At 38.2% G+C, this 26,656-nt stretch overlaps 1 protein-coding gene across 3 annotated transcripts; it reads left to right on the top strand.

The window, feature by feature from the left end:
- Positions 1-8: 8 nt before the first annotated feature.
- afap1l1b (actin filament associated protein 1-like 1b) lies at positions 9-26,538 on the top strand. 3 transcript variants are annotated; one of them, XM_081390805.1, is made up of 20 exons: positions 9-69; positions 1,301-1,510; positions 14,137-14,262; positions 14,548-14,631; positions 14,840-14,928; positions 15,732-15,843; positions 15,924-16,022; positions 16,098-16,309; positions 16,395-16,574; positions 19,444-19,536; positions 19,649-19,727; positions 20,442-20,597; positions 20,692-20,903; positions 20,982-21,127; positions 21,242-21,314; positions 23,470-23,572; positions 23,702-23,869; positions 25,153-25,328; positions 25,417-25,545; positions 25,667-26,538. In XM_081390805.1, exons 2-20 carry the CDS (start codon positions 1,489-1,491, stop codon positions 25,691-25,693), a joined length of 2,286 nt encoding a protein of 761 aa, XP_081246931.1. In that variant the 5' UTR covers positions 9-69; positions 1,301-1,488; the 3' UTR covers positions 25,694-26,538. The 3 variants fall into 3 exon arrangements, with proteins under 3 accessions (XP_081246931.1, XP_081246932.1, XP_081246933.1); XM_081390807.1 differs by lacking the exon at positions 9-69 and adding an exon at positions 3,551-3,660 and having other exon boundaries at positions 1,405-1,510; XM_081390806.1 differs by lacking the exon at positions 9-69 and having other exon boundaries at positions 1,395-1,510; positions 23,473-23,572.
- Positions 26,539-26,656: the final 118 nt, after the last annotated feature.

Genomic DNA, 26,656 nt, shown 5'->3' with positions numbered 1-26,656 from the left:
GAGGGGGTGGGCTCTTTAGGATTCCATAAAATTTCATAACAGATCAGGTCAACAGGAGAGACTGGAAAGGTGTGGATTGATCAGAAATGTCTGGATTTTAATAAGAAATTTGCTCAGATTGCCAAAAAACAAACATTTTTTTAAATTTATTTTACACTTTAAAAGATTATTAGTAGCCTAACACTTTTTTATGTTTAGCATAGCCTATTTCGTCGATTTCAGTGTTGTGGCAGCTACTCGTGATGAATAGAAAATGTTTATGGATGAATGTAATAGCCTACATAGATCAAGAACATATATCTTTATTTTACCCCTTAAGTTTTAAACCAGTTTTATTTAGTGTAGTGGTTTGTGAAAGTCTTGTACATTGGCTACTCTACAGTGCATATTACTAGGCATGACAGGTAGGCCTACATAAAATAGCCTTCACAAAATACAAATATACACGGTAGGCTACATAATACAGAACCTTCACACAGTACAAAATATACACAATACAGCATTTGTACAATAGGCTACAGTACACATATATGCACACATTATAGGCTACAACCTATACACAATACATAATTGCACCTTCAAATATCTCTAACAGTAGGCTATACGATGCGGAGTATAGGGATAATAGCATAAACAATTTTATTTTTGTCAGTTTTGTAGGCCTTTTTTTTAAAATAGGCTATGTCTATAATAGTTTTTTTTATTCAGTTGTAGTTTTAGTTAATTTAGTAGGCCTATGAAATAAGTAAGTAAAATAAGTGTTTTTTATATTGTATTATATTTCAATTAACTGACTTCAGTTAAATAACGATTTAAAGAAAAGGGTTTTAATTTTAGTTAACTAGCCTATAATAGCCCTGCCTTAAACTTGGAATGATATAGAAACCTTTAATGAAGTAGCCTATGTTCAAATAGGTCTAAAGTGTTTCAACATTTTGTTATATGGCGCATTTTGGATTATGTAAAATAAATAAAGTGTTACCAAATTCACATTAGCATATGTTCTTCCTCTAAATTTCAGATGTTTGTTTCACTCGTGTATGCTAGCTATATATAATAGTGGCAATTACGTGATTTGAAATTTAAAACTGTATAAAGACCTCTACCTCTGGAGGGTGCTAAACGTTAGCATCAGACACTATCTTAGTAACCATATGTTGTTGATGTTACATCCAAACCACCATGGATGATTACATTTTACCCTGAGCCCTAACCCCAATTTTATATGACTGTCCTCTTTACATTTTGTGTGTTTTTTATGACACAAAAAGACCAGCTGGATGTCGTTGTTTGCCACTAGGGGCGTTAACTACCTGACGAGCACTAGGACCCGGTCGGATTAGTAGTGATTTGGAGTGGTCTGCACGCGCCCTGTCAAAAGTGTAGTGTTGGCCACACGCGCGCGCTGCATAAGATGCTGGTGTACATTACAGTGAGGGTCTTCTGAAGCCTGGGAACGGAGTACTCAAGAAAAGCGTTCTCTTCGTCATGGAGATCACCGATTCCACTTGTAAGTCTGACATTTTATTCATACGAAAAAGCCTTACAGTTACAGTCTTCGAAATAAGTTAAACAGTAATGCAATATTTTAGCTTTTAACATTAGTAAGTCATTTTCTGTGTACCTGCTGTAAGGTGAATCCGATGTTATTACACAATTCTCTTATCTTAATCGGGATAAAAAAGAAACCTCACTTGCACAATTTTGTTGGTGATGCAATAGATGGCTAATATCTTAATGAATGAATAAAGTCATGTCATAACTGTGTGTCAAACTTATTTGAAGGACATGAAATTTATACCCCCCCCCCCCCTTAATGACTATAAATGTAAACAATGATTTCATTGGGGTTACTACTCTGTCATAAAGGCAATTTCAATTATAACCATTTTAATATGGATTTTAGTGGATGTGAGATTTATTAAACTATTAAACTTTGTTATTATGTCCCCAGGATATGTGTCATTCTTGTTACCATCATAACTCCCCCCATGAAACCAATGCACAATTCCATAAAAAGCATAATGACATCATAATGATGACATCATCACCCTTTCAGCATGTGAGACAGTCTTGAATAGCCAAACCTGTTGTCATGATTTTGTACAGTAACTAAAAGTTAATACATTTCTAAAAATGCATTAACTTTTAAATGCATTCTTTGTCTATTATGGATAAGATCTTAAATATATACACTTATAAAATACCTTTTTAAAGCCAATTAGTGGAATGATCCTTGTTTAAGGCCCAAATATAAATGTCCAGTGCAAGGAAAGCATACTATTTTTAACGAGAATCATAACAGTAAATTTGAACACCTCCAAAGTGCTAGACCTTTCACAGTCAGTGTCGCAAAATCTATAAAAATATCTCTCATCCTGTATTCTTCATGTCCCTAACTTTCCATTGACCCAGCTATCGGCTCCTTCATCCTGCTGTTCTGAGCTGGTTGAAGGCCAGTTCGGCATGATGGCTATTCATGATCTGAAAGAAGACTTCCTTGCCTCTCATGCAGGAAATCCGCTAGAGAATGTGTTCAACTTTGAGTTTGTTTGCATGGATGCCAGGAAAAAACAGCCCATCAGCAACTTGTTGCTGTTTTTAGTCATGGTGGGATTTGGATATGCCCTTTTATATATAGCCTAATTGTTTCTTGTGAGTAGTGTTAGTTATTTGATGAAAACCTGTTAGGGTCTGTGTGCTCTTTAACCCTGAAATGAATCATTTAATGTTTTGTTATGTACACTACCAATCAAAAGTTTGGGGTTGGTAACATTTTTTAAATGTTTTTGAAAGAAGTCTCTTATGCTCATTACAAACTTTTGATCAGTAGTGTATGATCATGGCACTTCCAGGTTTGTTTTTCCTGCTACTGAATTCACAGATGAATTGATTCACAGCAATTCTAGTCAGATATATGACAATATGCTTTGATGCAAGTCAAGACTTCATTCAAACTCCTATAAAGGTGGGAGTGGGGGGGGGGGGGGGGTCACCGATTCCTCCGGTTCCTTATACACATGGCTTACATCTATAAATACTCATGGCCAAATAGACAAAGGCTTCTCTCTTCTACAGCTTGCGAGCCTGATGGGTCCGCACAGGCCTGACACTGTCTCTCACTCCAGCATTCCTCGGACCGAGTGCAACCGTCAAGGGCGGCTCTTGTCTGTAGAGAAATCACACAGGGTTATTACGGAAAGGTCTTTGTGTGCGACCCTGTGGGCCCTTCCACACTTGTGTCCTCAAAGAGTGGAAATCAAAGCCAGTCATCACAGGGCCTTGCTGTGGATGACCAATGTATTAACCCTTCAATGAAAGGAGGTCAGATGCTGAGGCCCGGGATAAAGCTGGAAGAGCTTTTCCTAATCAACCTTCCTCAATCCCATTAGTCATACAAAGTAGTAGCCTAGATATGGGTAGGAGGAGCATTATGTCTGAAAGATAAGAATTTCAAGAAAGATTTGCAAGCGTGTTTTAACTTTTTAACTGTCAAAAAGTCAGTGGGGTCTAAAACATTTTTCAAAATATTTTCTTTTGTGTTCCACAGTATAAAAGATATTCATACAGTTTTGGAACAACATAAGGGAAAGTCAGTCATCAGTTTTTGAAGGATAATTCTTCCAGTCCAGTCTTCCACCTGCTAGAGGCTCATTTCAGGTTTGTTGTCAACTAAATTTAATAATCGTTTTCATTAATTGAAGTAAAGCTGAAATATAAGTAGATATAAATAATAGATGGAAAAAAAAATAAACTGAACTAAAATAAACAAGCTAAAATTGAAATAAATAGAAATATTAAAAAACAAAAATGAATGACAAAGGTACATAACAAAATTACTTAAAATCTGAAAATATATCAAATAAAAGTTAATAAAAATATAAATAATATAATAGTATATAAATACTAAAATAACACTGGATTTAAACTGTAAAATAGGCATCTAATGAGAATTGGCGTGCTGGTGATAACGGTGAAGAAAGTTTACCTGAAAGACCTTTTTCTGTTTACAATTCTAATGTCTAATGGCAGTTCTTCCTTGCCTGCCATTTTAAAAATGCTCATTGCATCCAAATCAATTACACTAAATCACAGATTTCTCATGCAACAATCAAAGATTAAATTGCTTGTTCAAGAGAACCCAGTGAAAGATTAGGATTGTGTAATAAAAAAGTCATGGCAGGTTTTACAGCCGTGGGTTGTTGTTGGGTAGAATGTACAAATGCAACTCTCATGACCGCGTGCCTTAAGTCTTATGACTGTAGTGTAGAAACAGAGAAGACGGTGCAAGATATAGCAAAAGACTGCACTGTTCCTTCACTATAAACCCCATCTGGTTATGAACGGACAGTTCTCTGGTTCATTTTGATGTACTTTGTGCTGATGAGCCGGTTAGTCCTCTGGTGTCTGCCGACTGGCGTTCATTTTCCTGAGGATCTTGCATAATCCAACTGCATAATACTTGGTTGTATATCTCAACTAGACTCTTCTCCAAGAGACACTCAGTTCCCCAAATGTTTTTTGTGAGTGAAAACTGTCATCCCTGTGGTTTACAGAATCGGAAATATAGCATTATCCTTCACCCAGAAAGACGTTTGTAGGGCTGTAATCTATCTATCTATCTGTCTGTCTGTCTATCTGTCTATTATGTCTGTCTGTCTGTCTTTCTGTTACAAATTCTGTGTAGATTTAAATTTTGTATATTATTTCTTCACATGTTTCCATGGTAAACTGGAAAACAATGATAAGCATTTCAGAAGTTTTAAATGCTTTCATTGGCAAAAACATTAAATATATGCAAAAGGTCAATATTTACAGTGTTGACCCTTCTTCTACATAACCTCTACAACTCTGGCATGCTGTATATCAGCTTCTGGGCCAAATCCTTGACTGATGGCATTCCATTCTTGCCTTATTAGTGCTAAGAGTTTATCACAATTTGTGGGCTTCTGCTTGTCCATTCGCCGTTTGAGGATTGAACACGTTATCTATGAGATTACGATACATTTCAATGTAATGATCTCTGAGGCACTTCATTATCACTCTTGCCTTGTGACATGGTGCTTCATCATGCTGGAAAATGCACGGATCCTCACCAAATTGCTCCTGGATTGTTGGGAGAAGTTTCTCTTGCAGGACGGTTTGATTCCATTCTTTATTCATGCCTGTGTTTTGGGCAGAATTGCGAGAGATCCCAATCCCTTGGATGAAAAGCAACCCCACACATGGATGGTCTCAGGATGTTTTATTGTTGGCACAACACAGGACTCATGGTAGCGTTCACCTTTTTCATCCCCGGACAATGCATTTTCCAGATGTCCCAAACAGTCGGAAGGGGGTTTCATCTGAGAAAATATGTTCGCACCACTCTTCTGCTCTCCAATCCTTGTATTTCCTGCAGAATTTCAGTCTATCCTTGTTTTCTGGGAGAGTAGTGGCTTATGTCTATGTCTAAAAGTCTTCACCTCACCACCTCTGCAGACTCACTCAAAACCACCTGCTGCCAATACTGAGCAAGCTCTTCTCTGCTGGTGACAATTCCGCAACTGACTCCTCAAGAGGAGACAGCCCTGGCACTTGCTGGACACTCTTGGACGTCCTGAAGCCGTCTTCACTGCAGTTGAACCTCTCTCCTTGAAGTTCTTGATCCGGTAAATGGTTTAATGGTAAATGGTCTATCTATCTATCTGTCTTTCTCTGTTCACAAGGCCTATAAACCTTGTGGTGGGAGGAGCAAACGACAGACACAGTGGGTGTGGCGTCAGGCCTCAGAGAGGTGTTTATTAACATAAAAATAAAGTAAAATAAGGGAAAATAAAGTCAAGTATCCATGAGGACAAAAGTGTCCAAAATAAATGGGGGATCTGTTGTCCTCGTTTTGCTAGGACACGTGCATGGAAGGTAGCTAGTGCTCAGATGGGTTGGTCCAGGTAAATGGGGTGGGTCCCGGCGGCCACACACGCTCTCAATTTGTGGAGTTAGACCGTTTAACAGTTTTTTAACCATTTTTGTGTTCAGGGTTTTTTGAGCGGGCCTGAAATCATGGCTCGATGATGCACTGGAGCCACTGAGCATGGCCCCTCCCCTAACACTATAATAAGTTAAAAAGTACAGATGATACATTTCTTTGAATTGGAATTTAATTCTGAATGGTGCAAAACACTGCTCAGCATGTGTTCAGGCAACCGCAATGTACTGCAACTTGTTGCAGGAGGATTTTTTCCCCCATGCTCATTAAGCCATCAATAACCATGTTGTCATCCTGAAAGCCTTCATTCTTTCCCTTTCAATTATGTGGCCCGTTGTTCCTCTGTAATTGACCCCACCCAGCAAGCTGTCATCCACTAAAATAGTGAGTTTAAAATTATAGTCATCTCACTCTTATATCCGTGTGGCCTCCATGTGACCTTGACTGGTGTTCATCAAAGACTCTTCTATGTATCAGCCTTGCTTGTGTGTCCTGTAGAACTATGGCACGTGACGTCCCCCCCACCCTGAATCAGACAGCTGATAAGCTTTTTTTAAGGATTGTGTGGTCATGGCATTCTGCATATGATGCTTGTAGGATCTGAGCCCTCATTCCTCACTGTTACAGGAGAAACCCAACATGGCCTGTGGATAAGACCACTAAACAGGTACAGATGGTGCTTGTTGTAGATATGTAGTGTGCTATGATTTGTGTAGTGTTTTGTTGGAACCGGTCCAGATGGGAGGGTCTGGAGCTGAGAGAGAGCGTGCTTGTTAGCAAAGGACGGATGGTATGTCATTTCTAGGGGTGTGTGGAGGAGAGGAATAGGAAGCAGAAGGTTAGGGATGATAGAAACTGCTGTCGTCAGCCCAGACAGGAAGCTACAGCTGCAGGACATATCCCCTTACCCACAATGCCCTTGCTTCAAGACCGTACAGCTGCTTTCCCTAGAATTTGTTTTGCAAGTGTTAGCGTATATGTGATTGTGTTCAGTGATGTATTTGGGTGAATGAATGTTTGCACTGCATTTCTGAATGCTATGCACCACATTGTCCTCTTTTCCTCAAAGGTGAAGTCATTGTGTAATTTTGGACCTCACAATGCCACATTGTTTAGATACTTTGCCGAGCCACTCAATGAAAGTTCAGTTGGATTGCTGTTTAAAAATGTGCCCAGTCTATACAAAGAAAGTACTTCTTTCTAATCTTTTGAATGTAAGTTGCTATATTGCAGATTTCCAGTATAAAATGGTTGGTGCGGTATACGTACTCACATAATATTATTATAATTATTTACAATTAACATTTAATCTATGTAAGCAAACATTGTTTCCTGTTGAATGCATAGTGGTGTAATGGCAGTGTTGGGTTTCATTCTTTAAAGACCTAGCAATATTGAAGAATCCATTACCGATTAGAAAAAGTGTAAATATCGACAAATACTACTAAAAAGTGTTGATGAGCGAAGTCTTTCTTTTGTCACTTTAAGGTTAAATACAATGTTTTTGGTCTGTGAGAGTCAGCAGACAGTATATACAAATTCAAAAAGCCACTGAAGCAGTCAGATAGGGTTCAACAATCTCACATTCCCACACATTGCACACGAGAACATGATGCACCGCAGCAAAAACAGGCAAGCCTTTAGAAAAGTTGTAAGTAACTGAGCTGACTGTGCATAGCTCCACAAACTTGACCCAGTTTCCAGAGAGAAACATGGCCAGCAGAAGACACAGGCACAGGGGGTGTTTTGTGGGAACTTAACTTGCTTGGGAAATTTACGGGTCACTCCCTCGCCCGTGTCAGCGAGTGCACACCCAGACAATGGCCCTCTGGAGAGCTGCGACCCTGGAGTTGTGATTGTGCCTCTCTCAGTACAATAACAGAGTCATCCTACTCTCTGCTCTCCGAGTTTCCGCCTCCTACTCTTCTTCCGCCCCTCTCTTTTTCTTGTTTCCCCTTACGGACATACACATATTCACATTTCCTGTGAGGAAAGAGAGGAAAACTCTTAGGAGTTTGCTGGCCATTAAGCCAATTCAATGAAAGACAACTGACAGATAGCTTATCATTCAGTGTGTGTTTAAAGTTGGAATGAAACGGAAGTTGTGATAGTCTTTTCCTCCCTATTTTGTGACATATATCCGAGTGAAACGGCTTCTCGAACAAGCAAAATGTAGGGCGGGTCTTGATTTTGTCCATCGGGAATTGATTGGATGGTTGTGGTCTGCTATTGCTGTGATTTGACAGGTCCTGCCCTCGTCATGTCGCTGCAAGTTATTTTGGTTAAAGATTACAAGTTCATATGAATTGTAAAAATAATGGTGTGCACAGATTTATAATAAATACTGCAATCTTCCATTAAAAAAACTGGCATTGACAATTCTTGATTTCATGGTGACTTTAAGGGTGACACTTTTTTGAGATCTAGCTCTCTAAGAGGCAAAATCTTGTTTGTTTTGGACTTGAGGAAGAAAGTAAGACAAGTTTATGACTATTTAATACAGAAGTTACTAACTCTGTAAAAGTTGCAGCTGAGCTCAGTTTTGTTTTTGTCTGATAATGGTGGGTTTCTCATGTCCTTCAGCTGTCGAGACTGGCGAGCAATTCAGTGGTTTGCTTTCTTTATCTCTGTTAGCTCTGTGTTTGTGCTCTGCTGACAGAACTGCAAAGGCATTTGGAAATCTGCATTGTGAATTATGTTTCTCCTCTGTTGACAATCAACCAGTGGTGCGTTTCCCGTACAACAAAGTAACTTGCTGCTTAACTGCCATAGTATGATGCATCGTGGAATCAACTAGCTAGACACGACCATTTCCCGAAATCTTAATGTCGCAAATTTGTCGCTCAACCACGTTGGTTAATGATGTCATGCACATGGTGAAGTAGGCCTAATAACTTATTTTAATGAATCCATTTGAGATCGAATTAATGCTAGATTTGTTTTTTGTTGCTATAAATTACGGACATGGCATCTGAGGAGAATTCTCATTTTCCTCAGTTATTTTGCTGTATTTCCAGGTTCAGTCATAGGCCCGAGTGCACGATAAATAAAGTTATTGGGCCCTATCATACACCCGGCGCAATGCGGTGCCATGCGCTACACAAGTGTTTTTTGCTAGTTTCAGCCCAACGCAGTTTTCATTTTCACGTCCTGCGCCACGTTGTTTAAATAGCAAATGCATTTGAACCCATTTGTGCGCCCATTGGCATGCTGGTCTGAAAATGCGGTGTGTTCAGGCACATTGTTGGCGTGTTGCTATTTTGAGGCAACTGAAATAGACTGCGCTAATTAAAGCTGATTATTCTGTTGCACCAAAACAAGTTGTATAAACTCATTGAAATAGAGGAAACTTCACAAAGAGACCACTAATCACTCAAATGGTGACTTGAAACATAACTTTTACTGTAAAATATAATCAAAACACAACATAGAGCTGTTAGTAGAACCACCACCATCAAACGTGCCATTGCAAGTTCTTTCTGTTTAATATTTTTAATATGATTAAATGATTATAATTCTTGTACATTTAGCTGTATGATTGTATACTGTGGTGTTTAAATTTGTTGGCACATTTCACATCATCTTACACAGGGTTGTATTTTTTTAAATTAGGGTTTTTGTTAAATGACTCACTGAAGAGCAAATTTGTACAGCCCTCTAAGTAAATATGCTGACACAAGTTCTCTTACAGTCTTTCATTGATGTTCTCTATTCCTCACTATGCCGTGTAAAAATTAGAAGTAATGAGTAATGCTAAAATGTTATATTTAATGTAGCGCAATTGTTTGATGTTTAATTGAAGCATAATCATTTTTAATCTTCTTTAAATTGCACTATTTTTTGTCACTATTGTGTGTAACATGGACTTTTGCACGCCAAGAAATATTCAATGAACAGGATGATTCTCGAAATAGAAGTGCAAACGCAGAAAAGATCTGCTATTTAGAATTCCCCATGTTTGCATAGCGGTTTGTGACCCTCACTTCAAAGCAGCGTTTGTTTTTCGGAGCGGTGAGGGTCTAGAAAAGAAACATCATGAGCTTTGCAACAGGTTTTTTGATCTGGTCCAGAAAGATAGAAAAAAACCCTGTCAGGGCAGAAGCAAAAGAAAGGTCACATATTGCAGTAATTACTTTTGGCCAAGAATAATAATTCCTGGATCAGCAAATCTAAATGAGTGGCAGGTATAGCCTTGAAAGAGGGATTTTTGCTTTCCCATCCCTCCCTCTTGAGCAGGGTTCGGGTGTGGTGTGAAGTGCTTACATGTGAAAGATGTGTGACTCTGATCTATTTAATCTGTTTTGAGGAAGAGATTTAATCATTTTTGGAATGATCAGAGGGATCCATACACTGTTAAAATGTCAACCTTAATTTTGTCAGACAAACTATATTTTAAACGTTTAATCTTGAATGAACTATCGAATATAGAAAAGGTTGGCATTATAAGGAATCAAATAAAGTCAATTTTCTATTAGCAACTTAAAATTAGGGATGTACCAATATGAACATTTAGGCTGTTACGATAACCGACAATTCTTTATATCTGAAAGCCAATAACCGATATGTTGGCCGATAAATCTAAATCCAAATCCAAATCCAAATGTTTATATAATTTTTAAGAGCCTGATTACAAAAACAAAAGTCTCACCATTAAAAGCCATGTCCCAAGCATACAATTATAAAGTTCTCATTATAATTGTATGTAGCGTATATGACAGATCTGTGCTATGTTTAAGTTTAATTGTTTAATTTAAGTTAATTTTAAACGATTTCTTTCCTGGGCTCTTTGAGACCCTAAACATAAGTAATGATTATTTTTTGGACCTGTTATTGCATGCTATTTATGATGAGTTCCCAATTCCCATTAGGCTACATTGTAAAAACTATGTTTTCATAGTTTGAGTTTCTTAGACCCCAAAGAGAACAGAAGTACTAAATCACCAGTAAATGTTAAAGTGTAAGTTGCAGGTTAACCACCACAGCCAATTAATGTGTACATTAAAGTGCTCTATATGTATATATTTAATTATTTCTGTCTTAAAATGCGTTAAAATAACATTTATTAGGGTTTCTTCAAACGTAGCGTGTTTTTCAGTTACTGGGTGATGACGTCACAAGAGGAACTCGCAACCCATACTCTGCTAGATTCCTACTGTATTATGGCTATTTGGAGAACGACTGAGGATGTGGGAAACCATCAAATTCTTTATGGACCACAGCCCTACAATTTTTAACTGGTCAGGCGTGAGAGAGGGGAGCCATGGCACTCAAAGAGTTATTAATGCTTGGTGTGAGGAGAATGAGTGGAGGGTTAGCCAGGTGTCCCGGTGAGTAACGTTAACGTTAGCTACGTTAGAGCAAGGCTAGCCTGGTGCAAACTTAACCCGGATAATATAACAGAACAAGCAAGTCTTTTCAAAATATTGCCGTCATGTAGAATAGCAAGGAGGGACAACGACTGAAGACATTATTTACTTACAGTAACGTTAAGTCAGTCCAAATCAGAGCTGCACGTTAGAGATGCACGTCAGGCGCAATCGCTAGTCTCATCGACGCCTCAAACGTCATGTAATACCCTTCCTCAGTCCACGCGTTATCAATTTCTCACGATTTAATTAGCGATGTTTATTGTCAGAAAAGAAAAAGAGAGATCGATGTTTAGTGGAGCAGCTCGACCCGCGACCGGCTGATCTGACGTGCCTGAACCCGTTTGTTTTGCGAATAGCTTATTCTCATTTCAGGCAGGATCACGGTCCCCTTGAAGTCAGCACACACGAGTATGTTAAAGAGCAACTTGCAGGTTAGAAGACCCAACAAGTCAATGTATAGAAAAATAATGTAGGAACTAGATTTTCTTAAAAAAAATTTTATAAATACGCTACAGTGGCTTCTGGAGTCGTTTTTGTGAGAAAATTTTACTTCCGCATCTGAAAATGGGCGTGACGGGCGAGAGTCGTGACGTAGCACGAGGGAGAGCGGTCGATTCAAACAACAGAGAAAAATGGATTGCAATGACATTTCGGACGCTGAGGAAATTGTTGACGGACCACAGCCATACAATTATGAGCCTGCTAGGCTGCCAAGAGAGCAGGGACAGGCCAGGATTAATGTTAGACAGAACATATTGGAACTTACAATAACAGAAACTAAGCTTTGATCAGGCGTTTGTCATGCTCATTAATATCCGCCCAGACTAACGTTACGTGATATAACTTAGCGGTTTCTCATCGAGAGACAGAGAGATATTTATTCCTGCAAACATTTTTTGTTCCATAGGTGCTTGTGTGGGAAATGCGAGGCAATGTTTACAGCTGAGGAAAGTCAGTGTTGCAGGGAGGTGGATGCATACTGGGCCTTAGTGGAAAATGCCAAACTTCCATGGTTGCAGTTAGTGTTACTACAGTAAAGCCATGGTGAATGTTGCTGATCTGTGGACACTGGATAGTTCGTTCATTCATTGCACAATGTTTATTCCTGGTTTCCACGTCAGCGCTGTTTGATTCGTTAATAACGGAGAAATGTGAATATTTCTCACTAGATCTCGCAGCGATGTTATTACTTCAGTGGCGAACTCTTTATTTACCTCGCAGTTAGGCTAGTGTTGCTTGATCAGGCTCGCGCTGCACTGGTCCAAACTGATAAACGGTCCACACAAACACAATAACGAGTAGCTCAGTTTCGTTCCGCTTACATTGCGTTTGCCAGTTGATGTTGTGCTCGCGCCTACATCCGGCGGGAGAACCCGAAGATGCGTGCATAATTCTCCGGAGTGAAATGTGCGCCACAAACGACCGAGTGTGCGGTGACAGACGCGGCAGTGAAGTCTGCTCTCTTCACCTGAACAAAACGCACCCAAGAACGAAAAGCCTTGTTTTTCCTAGAAGGAAAATGATGGACACGATGTCCTGACAGGCTGGATTTTGTGCAACCAGCACAAACACAATCATTTACCATTATGGCTTCTCTAAAACTCGATCTAAAACTTTCCCTGTCGCTCACTACTGCTCTAACTACTACACCCACAATGAGAGCGCTGGCTGAACGCGAGCTCATATTTACCTCGGCATACGTCATATGACGCGTTGCTATAGGGGGAAAGGCGTATTCCAGAGCCTAGCACATTTTCATCAAAATCTCTACAACCAATTAGATTTCATTAGTAATTTCTACATATGTGTTTTTAAAAAACCTCTTCAGACAATATCAAGTATTAATTCAGTTATAAATTTAACCTGCAAGTTGCTCTTTAACAGTTGAGTTATTTTATCCATAATTTTTTTATCAAATAAAACATACAACCAACTTGTCTGTAGTTATGTAAGGCATCTATAGCTATGACTATGCCGGTAACTCTACTAGTGAGTTCCTCTTGTGACGTCACGCTCCATCTAGTGGAAGGGAGCGGGAGCGGTTAAAACCACTGTTAAAAGTGCCAACTTTTCATATTATATCAGCATTTTGGTATAAAAAACAATGGTGGGCAGTTCTTATCTTTATGTTTAATAAACACATTGCATTATCTTCGTGAAAAATTTAACCTGCAACTTACACTTTAATCAGAATTTTAAAACCAGCATCTAACTGTACATTTCAGGTCTGGAAATTCAGGTTTCCTTCTTAAAATTAATAGTGAGACGTGTTCACACCTACAGACAACCATTATAAATGATGTAGCATTGTTGAAGTAAATTCTTATTCCAGGACTTTCTAAAAATGTTGTTTCTCTTTAGGGGGTTTCCTGTGTTTGTTAGGCCATTCATAACACTGCAGCTATTGTTCACCATGCATAGATTTGGAAGAGCAGTACCATAAGAAATCAATTCAGGTCATACCCCTTTTCTTTGGTTGTTTATTGCATTAAACCTTCAGGATATCATGTTTGGTATTTTGGCAAGGTTTCTTCAACAAACAGCCAAAGAAATCAGATGTCCAACAGCTGAGACCTCCTGATGGATTTTAAAAAGGTCAAATGGACTGAATGAAAATGGCCAGGAACTCATGGTAACATGCTTAGAAAATAAATGCAAAGAAAAATTGAGCGTGTATTTAGACCATCTGATGTATATAAATGCAATGGGGTCCAAAAGTCTAAGCCCACCAGTGTTTGTCATCTTCTGCAAACATGTTCCTGGTCACTGATCCTATCCTTCTCTGGAATCTCTGTGCAGGTATGGAGCATCTGGTGAAGGAGCTGAGGTTGCTTCTCAAGCTGCTGGAGAACGAGAGCGTGAGTTCAGCCACCGCAGAGAAGATGAGTGTGGTCAGGAACTTGGTCAAACAGCTGCAGCCATCTGGTAAGACTGAACAGAAAATACATAACAGCTGAGCTGAACCTATTGGCCACGGTCCTGCTGAAGGGATTCACATATTAATAATTATAGCAATGTAAAGGTATTTCAGGCAGCAAAGTTACTCTGAAGGAAAGGACTATTTAAAAAAAATCGTTATCCTAAAAAAATTATAGGAATAAAGTGTTTAATGTGATTGTCTTAATGATGTTATATGTTGAGTTTTATGTAAAAATGTATGTATAAAGTGTAAATCACACTTGTAAAGTTGCAAATTTATTTCATTTATAGTGAATGGATCTGACTTCATATACATGAACACGTCTCTCTATGGAAATGGTACCAGCTTTGTTGAATCATTGTTTGAAGAATTTGGTGAGTTCATGTTTTTTTCCCAGTTTTTAATTATGAGTTTTGCAAACTGCTAAACAGTGCCTAAAACATTGTAATATATAAATACTTGTAGTAGATGATGCAAAAAATAGCAAAAAAGAATGGCAGCTTTGTTAGTTCTAATCATTTTCCTTGTGTGTTTTATGAATTGCATCTGTTGTAATTGTTCAGTTTTGATGTTTGTTCTCAGATTGTGATCTGCAGGATCTCAGGGACTCGCCTGAAGAGATGAAAGATGTGGAGCAAGAGGAGGCGTCCAAACACTTGCCCACAAAATCGGTACCAGAATATGGAACAAATGCAAAAACATACACTAGTGTTAAAATGGAATACTTCTAATCGTTAAGATTTCTATTTCAAATTTAAATGTGAAGTTATTTTGAACTTTCTGTCCATCAAAGTATCCTGAAAAAAATGTTTCACAGTTTCCACAAAAGTATTAAGCTGCACAACAGTGTTCAACATTGATAATAATAAGAAATGTTTCTTAAGCAGCAAATCTGAGTGATTTCTTAAGGTCATGTGATCATGTATCATGTGATACCAAAGACCGGAGTAATGATGCTGTAAATTCAGCTTTACCATTACAGGAATATTACTGTTTTTGCTGTATTTCATTCAAATAAATGAAGCCTTTCAAAAACATGAATAATCATACCGACCATGAACAGTAGCGTATTCCTTCATTTAAAGCAGCTAAAATTATTTTAAAAATAAATATAAAAATAAGTTTGCTTTTCACAATCAGTAAATGCCAAATAAGAAACATTAAAATAAAATTGTATTATTTTTTTAACAAAATAAAAAGTATTTCTGTTACGTAATGCTGGTTAGTAATACCCTGGTAATCCAGAGTTCTTGCGAGAGCACAAGTTGAATTTGCTCAGCGAGTTACTCTGGTGTTGAGTAACGATGCTCATTAAATATGCCCCTCGATCTGAGCTGCACCAATCACATCGGGTTATCTGATATAGGCGGGCCAGAGGCAAAAAGGGAACATAGTACTGACTGAAAATGAAACCAAGTCCTTTCATTTAAGCATGCAAAATTGAATTGAATAATTATTGGTTTTGTTTTTCCAGAGTCCCACAGACACACCTCCTCCCCTTCCTACCACACCTCCTCCTGATGATTACTATGAAGAAGCCGTCCCGCTCGGACCGGGCACAGCGCCCCAGTACATATCTACACGCAGTAAGTGCGAACACATTCAAGCCTAAGATGGCACAATAACAGCCAGTTCTGAAACCTAACACAGTATACTTATTTACCAGACAACTCCAGCCCTCCAAATTCAATAGAGGATGCTTATTATGAAGACGCTGACGACAATTACCCGACAACTCGTCTGAACGGGGCCAGCAAAAACTCCTGTAAGGAACCTGTGCTGGTTTTCATGTTTGTGCATATCAAAATGTTCTAGTTTTAACAGTTGTTAATGTCAACAGACAATGATTCAGATGCACTCAGCAGTTCTTATGAATCCTACGATGAAGAGGATGAGGAAGCTAAAAGCAGAGAGAGGACGCACCCGTGGCCCTCAGAGGAGACTCCATTGGGCCAAATGAAAGACTGCCGCAAATGCGCCTTCCTGCTGCGCAAGAAACGCTTCGGTCAGTGGGCTAAGCAGCTAACAATCATCCGAGAGAACAGACTTCAGGTGAATCGCACATCGAAAACATCTGGTCGATAGGAATGTTTTTTTTTATTTGCTAAGCTCTAAACTTGGCATTTATTCTCCACAGTGCTTCAAGAATCCCAAAGATCGCTCTCCACACGTTGATCTGCCCCTGAATCTCTGCAATGTCATCTATGTGCCTAAAGATGGACGCCGCAAGAAGCACGAGCTTCGTTTCTCCATGCCGGGAGGAGAGGCTCTAGTGCTGGCTGTGCAGAGCAAAGAACAGGCAGAGAGCTGGCTCAAGGTGCTTCACCCTAAAATATATCATTTCATAATGGCTATTTACAAATTATATAAACGAATGCATTGTCTTGGAATATTGATTTGATTTGATTTGAAATTATTATTATTTTTAATTATGTGAGAGAAAGTCATGAAACATGAACAGATAAAGTAGGAAATCATGATTTCTAGGCATGAAAAGTTATTGAAATTAATAATGTCATGGAAACGTCATGGAAATGTTATTGTAAATGTAACGTTCATTCTCAACAGTGTTATTTTAGTATTATTTACATACATTATAGTATTTATTAATAGTAATGTATTTTTATATATTCCGTTTTCATTTTATTTTAAGTTTTAACCATTTTGTTATAAGCTTTTGTCATGTTTATTAGTTTTTTTATATTTAGCTTCAATTTATTTTTATTTCAGTTTTAGTTTTAATAGTTGTTTTAGATGTCATTTTTGTTAATAGGTTAACACTGATGCTCTACTCTAAAATATTTCTTTGGCTAGAAATTGGTCTTTGAAAGTGCAATATCTATGAAATGATTTAAAAAACTAAAAAAGAAATTTGTTATCCTAAAAAGTCACGGAAATTCATTAGTCAAAAGGTGTGGGAAGTCTGGAAGTAATTTTCCTCTGACAATTATACAGAGCTTTGACCAAATAATAATCAATGATAAATCACACAAAAACAGGTAATTGTATAGCATTCATGCTTGTAAACTCATTCGCTTCAATACTCTGATTTGCCCTTTTCTATGGAAGCTTTGTTTGATATAAACTTGCAGTTGTGAGATAAAAAGTAGCAGTTACCTGTTTTATTTTTATTCACTGTCAGAAACAAGCTCCCACAGTTTTCAGACCTCACGGAGTATCATTGATCAGATTAAAGGGGTCATGAATTGAGAAATCAAACTTTCCTTGATCTTTTAACATGTAAGAGCTCATTGGGCCTCATTCACCAATATCTTCCTAAGAATTTTCTTAACTTTATGCTTAATAAACTTCCTAAGAAAAGTCTACGTCGGATTCATAACATGTTCTTAAAGAACAGAATTGTTCGCACCTGTGTTCTTGGGATTGATGAATCCAACGTCTTCGTAATTGAAAGCACGTGCTAGTTGTTCCTAATTAGCATAAGAAAACGCCCCGCAAATTTGCAAGAAAAGTTGGAGAATGTCCAAAAGACGCACAGATGGTGGTGGTCCACCGATCACCAAACGAAAAAAGAACTTCAGTAATTCTGAAATAGAAATTCTTCTGCAACAGGTAAATGCCAAACGAGGCATAATATTGATTTAATCAGCTTAATTGCTGATGTAAATTGCAGTGTTAGTGTTTCTTTACATACTATTTTTCAAAAAATGATCAGAAATACATTACAGTAAAATACTATCATACTATCATTGTAAACGACTGTAGAATTAAATAAAATGCAGTAACCAATTATTTGGAGCAAACTGTCATCACTCAAATGTGCGTAAGAGTGCTCTTGAGTGTGCGTAGATTTTGTTCTTAGCTAAGAACAAATCCAAGATAAGAAAACATTAGTTAATGTCTGAATCTTTGTAAAAAGTGCGTAAGTGGGGTTTAACAACACATTTCTTCGTTAGAACGGTTGGTGAATGAGGCCCATTGTTCTATAAATCATCCAGTAAGTGTCAGCTACGGAAAAAAAAACCACATTATGATGAAACACATTCTGAAACACATTCAACTACGGATTTTGTCACATTATGATGTAAAAGTGGGGTGAAAGACCGCCTCTGCAGAATCAAAGCTTACTTCTTCATCTTCGTGGATTTGGCCCCGCCCACTGCCGCATTAGCTGATACTGGATAACTGGACTAAAAATAGCATTACATTCCAAAGGATCCAAATGCTTGGAAAAGTGGTTATTTATTTGGGAAAGTCAATTATGTGAATGTCTGAGTAGAACCTCTTTTGTTTGTTTGGTTTATTTCACTGTGGATTCTTTGGTAAATCAGTCACATTTCGGTGCTGGCTTTGCAAACAGACTTTCACTATAAGATATGGACCTGACAGTAATGCCACAACACGCAAGTAACCTTGTTACTTCTAATGCCTAATCTGTGATCAGTGATTTCTGATGTGATTCATGTACAGTCAGACTTTGTCTCAAAATCGTTTATTGCTGTTAATGTGTCAGTAAATCAAGCCAGTGGATAAACGGTCAACTTCACATTGTTTCTGTTAATAGCATGAAAATGTTCTGTTATTTAAATTGGGATTCAATTATATACAGAACGTGATCAAAGAACGCACCCTTTATAATCGCTGGAGCTGTCAATCACACAGCGCGAGTTTATCAGTGTCTGAGTTCTGGACTCTCACTAAAACTCCTGTTATAATCAATGATGTTGTCTACACTGCACAATTAATCTCTTATTTACATCGTGTTTGAACTGTTATTTATGATGAAAGCATTCTTGAGAGTGCAGAAATCAAGTTGCAATGATGAGATCACTGCATTCATGCGCTCAACAGACTTGTCTGTCATCGGCTACAATACTCATCGCTAGTTAATCTTGATAGCTGTAATAGTAAAAAAGAAAAAAAGATTTTGAGAGAGTTCCACATGTAATACTTATTTCATAATGTTAGCCAATCACAGCAGTGGGCGTTTACATTGAAGTCTCACAGCAGACACGCTCCTTCAAACAGAGCGTTCAAATCAGAGGGCTAAAAAAAGGTAGAAAATTACCTTTTATTTCTAATTTATGACATTTTTTATGTGAAAATCATACTAACATTATAAACGGACCTCAGGAAACATAAAAAAAATGCAGTTTATGATCCCTTTAAATAACCTGGTTCGATCAAAAAAAGCTGTATGACTCTCCTCTTTTAAAACTCTGTAGGTCATTCAGGAAGTGAGTAACCTGGCAAACAACATTAATGGAAAAGAGATCTCGTCATCTCCAATGATACTGCGAAAACTAGAGCTGGATAAAGTAAGTCTGTACGGATTACTAGCATCCAGTAGCCTCTAAACTCCTAAATGAAATGAACATAACCAGTGTGGTGGTCCCTATAATTATTTCGTCTCTTTCTTGGTTCCTACAGATGATGTCACCAGATAAACACACCTCTGATTCCGACAGCGCAGCCAATGGCGACGTTACCCGCGAGACCTGTGAGAATGGTATGGACATAAACGATGAGCTTCTTTGAGTTTGCATAGTGAATGCTTTTGGGGTCAGAGTCGGTTTTCCAGGTGCAGCACGTTTCCTCTTGTTAGTTTTGTGATGTCACTCTGAAACAATGGCATTAGGAACTCAGGAAGGATGTAGCCACTCTCTGCAGTACTTCCTGTGTCTTTGATGTGTCCTGAGGTTAAAGTTTGTCCCTTTCAGTATGTCACATCCTTTTTTTGTGTGATTTTTTAGGTTTTATATTGGCATATACATTATATTGGCTCTGCGTCTGTAGCTGTTCTGATTCTGAATTCACTGTAAACCACGGCTTATTGGGGCTTATTGCTTTATTTATCGATATTGGTCTATATTGAAAACAATGCTTACACATTTCCTTAATTTTTATCGGCCAAAAATTAAAAAAAATATTGAATTATTGATATCATCCATAGTTTTTTAAATCATTTCATTATAAAACTAAAGGTGCACAGATGTTTATAACACACACCCATAGTTTTGTTATGTTCAATTTAAAGCATGCATAAAACACTTGAAAACTCAATGTTGCAAGCAACAGCCATATACTTAAATACTGTTTTTTTGTTGTTGTTTTTTTACTTAGTCAAAGGAATTTTCGTAAGTAGAATCCAAACATGTGTTTCGTGTCTTGTCCTTGCACTATATGCATCCTCTTATGATGCTTCCTGTGCTTTTTCCTGTAGGAAAGGGCAAGAAAGGGACATTCTCTGAGCTGACTGGATCTATGAGTCGAGCTGCTGGCAGGAAAATCAACCGCATCATCAGTTTCTCCAAGAAGAAGCCGCCTCTGCCGGGCGAAACCAACACGCTTTCCCACCTGGATGACAATCCCCGTTGTGGTGAGGAGGCATACATCCCTTTGTGATTAGCTGTTGATCTTTTTCATCTGTTGAGGCTTTCCTGCAAGTCTCTGATGGATTTGTCTCTTCCTAGGTTACTTGAATGTCCTGGTGAATCAGTGTTGGAAGGAGCGCTGGTGTTGTGTGAGGAATGGGACTCTATATTTCCATAAGGACAGAGGGGATATTCACACCCATGTTAGCTCTTTAACCCTCCATGGTGTAGATGTCTTCCCCGGTCTTGGGCCCAAACATCCTTTTGCCTTCCGTATCATGCGAGCGAGCACAGAAGTGGCCGCCCTGGAGGTAATAAAATGGATCTCTTTTGAATTTTAAAGTCTTTCATTAAAAATATGGGTAATTGTGTAATATAATGAACCTCAGGCGAGCTGTTCTGTGGAGATGGGCCGCTGGCTGGGGGTTTTGTTGGCTGAAGCAGGCTGTGTCACCACCCCTGAGGCACTGCATTATGACTATGTGGATGTGGACACCATCAGCAGCATCCAGAACGCAGCACGACACTCTTTTCTGTGAGAAGAATTGAGTATATTTAGCCTGTTTGTTGGGATGTGTATGGAAATTCACTATAAAGAAGAATTTATTGTATTTGTATGCTAATTCTATACATTTTTTTAATGCCTTAGGTGGGCGACCTCTTCCAGCAGCACATCCACAGACCCACGGACTTACGATGAAGTTCCCTATGAAAGCGTGTTGGTAAGCAATTTTAGTAATTTTTTGTTGTTGTTTGGTTATATCGAGCCTCTCAGCAACAACTATTCTATTTTAAAGTAAATGTGGTTCTTTTGAGTTTTCTAATCATCAAAGAATCCTGAAAACATGGAAATGTGTACAAAAACATATTAAGCAGTTTTCAACATTGATAATATTAAGAAATGTTTCTTGAGCAGCAAATCAGCATATTATAATGATTTCTGAAGGATCATGTGACACTGAAGTTTGGAGTAATGATGCTGAAAATTCAGCTTTGAGCACAGGAATACATTTTAAATAGAATACAATTATTAGGGGCCAAGCACCGAAGGTACCAAATGCTGTATTTTATGAACGCATCGTTACGAAACTCGGTATGGGTCATCAGTACGATGCCCTGAAGGAGCCTGAGAAGTTTCGAACCAGCAACTAGTGGTTCGAACTTTTCTAGTGGTAAAATTTATTTTTCAAATGCTTATAATTCTGGGTGTGGTTGACTTATTTTCACATGAGTCATCTCCTTAGGTTCCTGAATCCTTGCCGAATCAAAGGATACCAAACAATCTAGGTTTCACCTTACGGTTTGTGTAGCGTTGTGATTTAGCGCTTAAAAAACATTTGCCAATATCTTCGAAACCGTTTGACCAATAGAGACAAAACCACCGTAGGAAGTTTGGAAACATAGGTCGTTGGGTATATGTTAATGCCCAAATGACAAAATATTAATAGTAAGTGGTAAGAAAATGCAAACAAATTCAGGTGTGGGTCATTTTAAATGTGTTTATACATATAATTGTCTATAACTCCCAAACAAAATGAAATATTTTCATCAAATTTGACACTCACATGTATGGGCCCACTCTGAGGACACATAAAAAAATTGTGGGTTTGTGCCTCTTGTTGGCGCTATAATAGAACAAAACATGAAATTGCCATTGACTTCAATACAGTATTGTGATATAAAATGCTATACTTTATGAACACATTAGCATATTGTTACAAAACTCGGTATGAGTCATTGGCACCATGCTTTGAAGGTACTCAAAAAGTTTCGGGGCAGCACCACCTTTTGGTAAAAAAGTTATAACAATCTTTTTTTTTAAAATGCCAATAACTTTCGAATAAATTTGCCTATTGTAATGACACTGGTCTTAATAGATTCCTTGGGTTATGCCGAGAACATAGATACCAATTTTGCCATAGTCAGCCAAACTTCCTGTCCGCCATCTTTATTTTCTTTTAAAACCTACTTTTTCGTAGTAGTTTTCGAAAGTGACAAAATCGTTTTTGTATAAAGCAGCAAAGTTGAGGTATGATGCCAAAATGCCATATTGACACCAAACTTTTTATGTCATTGTCACCTCACTCTGACCACATCACATCAATTTCGTAATTGAGCCACCTATTGGTCTAAAGTGTTAATCCATTAAATCATATTTTTAGTTATTGTATATATGATTATTCAGCTATTCTACCTTAAATCATCTTAAAATGTGTTTAATTGCTCCTTGCTGCAGTTGGTCTGACACTCCCAGCCATGTTGGCATGTCTTATCGTCTTCTTTCGCTTGGCCCCGATAATTGCTGCTTGCAGCTATATTTTTAAATTGCAATAATTTTTCAGAATATCCACAGTTTTTACTGTGTTTTTGGTCAAATTAATGTAGCCTTGGTGAGAAAAGACTTCATTCACAAATATTTGAATGAAACTTTTGAATGGTAGTGTATGTTCTTGTGTTCATGATCAAAGAGAAAAATGAAAACTCATAGTATTTGCTGTGTGGGAGGTTATTTATGACTATTGAAAGCATGTTTCAGCCCATATGGGTGTTGTTTCTGCAGTTCAGCTTGAATAACCACAGTTTTCTCAAGAGTTTTAGTTCTTTTATATGGACTAGGCAGCAACAACCACTTCTTCCTTTGTTGGGTGGTAATGTTGTGCAACTGTCTTTGTTATGTTTAGTCAGCTACAAATCTTCTGTCATTGTAAGCATGTTCCTTTATAAAAAGGAACTTCTTTAGGAAATCCTTTAATAAGCACATTGTGTAATACCTAAATAAATACTATCATACTGGAAGCCAAGAAGTTTGATTGTTTAGTTAAAGGTTGTTTTCACACAAACTGTAATTATCCCCCCCCCCCACCTCTTTTTCACCAGCAGGTCGATGAGAATCAGTCTAAACTGAAGCGTTATTCCTCTATGTCCAGTGTGAATACAGCCACGGGTGACACACAGATCACAGTGAAGCGACACGGTTCCTGTAAGTTTGTTTTCATTGGAAAATCGCTTTGGTTGATCTTTGAGTATCGTCTATACAAACGCAATCATTGCCTCATCATTCTCTTGAATTGCCACTTATGACCAATTCTGCCTTGTTTTTGTGTTGTAGCTGTGAATCACTACGGTAAATATGGAAAGACGAGGGCGGAAGAAGATGCACGGCGGTATCTCAATGAGAAAGAACAGCTAGAGAAAGAAAAAGAAGAAATCAGGAAGAGCCTGTTGTCACTGCGCTCAGAAAAGAGGGTGGTGAAGGAAGGGCTGAAAAACACAACAGGTGACCGAGTCGAAGAATGAAAGAGAATTGACTTGTCCGAGTGTTTATCCATAACATGTAGGGGTTTGTAACCATTTTTGCAGTATTTGGCGCCACCTTTTGACAATATCTTCAAGTTACATGAGCTGTTCATTTAATGTGCCCCTACTATTATGCTATTAGACTCCTAATTTTGTTTTGGAGGTCTCCTACAACAAGTTTACATGCATCCAAGGTCAAAAAACACTTACATTTTCTCACAGTATACATTGCAGCATTACATTTTTTCTCAGTGTCTGAAACAGTTCGATAAAGGATTCAAGTCTCTCTAAACCCCAGCTTTCCGAGAGCAAGTCTGCTCTGATGGGTCAGATGGCCAAGTCTGTTGTGATTGGTCTACCGCTTACAGCACGGCTGCATCCGAAATCGCATACTTCCCTATTATACAGTAGGCGAAAAACAGTATTTGACAAAAAGAAGTATGTCCGAATTCACAGTACTCATAAAAGAGTAGGCAAAAAGTTGATGACCTACTTCTTCCAGCGAGTTTATGAAGTTTGCATACGATTGACACTTTACTATCCCATGAGGCCACAGGAGAGGATTTGTGAATGGCAGTGAAGCGGCGCAGCTGACGCTGGTAGGTCACATGATAATGACAACATGGCGAATGTAGTACGTCCAGATTACAGTCATACTACACACATTCATACTATATAGAACATACTTTTTAGCGATCGCAAAGTAATTACTCATTCAAAATAAGTACCTACTCGAGAGAGAGTATGTGATTTCGGATACAGCCCATGTGTCAGAAACAAAACGCCCATTACCACATCTGAATTTCAGCTTTGAAGGCTTCCTCAGTGCTTGTATATACAGTGATACGAACAGTAACGATGGTGTAGGTTTTACCGTATCAATTTGAGCCCTAGTCCTTATCCTTTGGATGTGCATGCAAAGGAAGTGCATTTCAACCACATGAACCAGACTCTTTCAGGCCTCAGCTAGAACTACAGTGTTTGAGAGCGGGTCAAAGTAGACATTCGCGGAAGCCAGTGAAGACCAATCGGCTAGCATTACACAAATTTGTTACAGACCTACGTAGGTTTGTGCGGAAAGTAAGGCTGGAATTACTGACGACGCGTTTCAGGCAGTTCAGAATCAGTTCTTTTGGGGTTTGCAGACCTTTTACATTCACAAACAGCTATACAGTATACTTTAACACACTACATGGAGGGTAATATCCGAAAAGCATAATAGGGGAACTTTAATGTAATATGTTTTGCTCATATGTGCAACAGATAAACAGCAGAAAGCCATGGAGCAGCATCTGGCCCAGCTGGAGGAAAGCTGCCGTCAGAAGGAAGCTGAGCGGGTGGACCTGGAGCTGCGACTCACGGAGGTGAAAGAGAAACTGAAGAAGTCTCTGACTGGAGGAATTCTGGGGGCACCCGTGGAAAGCAAACCCACCGTTAAAGTACCTGCATTCTTGACTCTAAATATGCTTTTCCATCAAAGTAACCTGAATTTACAGTGAAAATCATTTTGTATCTTAATACCTGTAGGTTCCAGTTAAAAAAAAGGAACATATTTACAATGATGCCACTGTGCCGGTCAACTGTGCATCTGAAATGAAGAAACGTCCCCCGTCCATCTATGCGTCCAACAAAGGAAATGTCATGCAGAAAGCCAAGGTATATGATTGAACAGTATATAGATTAAATTAAGCATTCAAAACTGATGCTTGAGATTGATAAATATGTAAATAGTAATATCTGTTTAATTCTGTTCTTCTAAATTTTATTTTATATTTAGGAATGGGAGTCAAAGAAAGTAATGTAATTATAGTGCTGTCCATCGAGAGAGGATCTGTGGCTTTATGGTTCCAATGTGTTCGGTGAAAGGAAAGATTTCATCTATGATCATCCTGGCTGTCCACTACACTACACTTATGCACAGGACAGTTGACCATATATTTGATGGAAGTCTGTATGCAAATAAAAATGAATGTTAAATAAAAATTGCATGAAGATGGCAAGGATAAGGGAGTGTCCTGGAAACAAAGTGTTTTATAAACATATATTTGTTTAATATAAAAGTTGAAATAGGTGCCTGAATTCTGTGCAATTGTTTCATTTCACTTCTTACTGTATAATGCCACAGGATACTGATGTGGTCTTCCTGCTGATTTCTTTGTGCAGTCCTGGGATACAGTGTTAATATCTCCCTCTTTTATATGTTATGTGAACTGAGTTCAAAGGATTTTCCCTTTTTTTAATACTAGGGCACTTAATTTACCAGATTTATTTATTTCTACTTTGTACATAAATAATCATTGTTTTTTTTCCCCTCTGCAATATCTTGGTAACTGTAATAAATGTGTTTTCAGAAATGGCTTTGTTGGAGTTCTGTTTATAGAAGCAAATATTTTTTTAAATTTGAATTGTGGATTACACTGAAATAACATCAACTAAAATAGGCTTTGCTTCTGAAATGGAGAAAAAGGCCTTTGGGTTACCAGCATTAATTCATCAATCATTTATCAAGCAGATCCAGGGTTGTTAACTTGGATTGAGTTTTCCTTAAAAATACATTCTACATCCATTTGTCAATGTGGTTAATGTGGAGTCTTAATATCATTAATGCTTTTTTATACCATGGTACAAATAAAATTGACCATATTAGAGCACACGTTTTCAATCTTTTAGATGCCACACGGACCCCCAAATATGATCATCCTGGTGTGACATTTTTACACGTTTTCTTTTTCGACTTATCTTCGGACCCCTTAGCACTCACTTGCGC

Source organism: Scardinius erythrophthalmus (genome assembly GCF_964197995.2).
Source record: "Scardinius erythrophthalmus genome assembly, chromosome: 17".
Classification (NCBI taxonomy): Eukaryota; Metazoa; Chordata; class Actinopteri; order Cypriniformes; family Leuciscidae; genus Scardinius; species Scardinius erythrophthalmus.
This window is presented reverse-complemented; position numbering and strand designations above follow the sequence as displayed.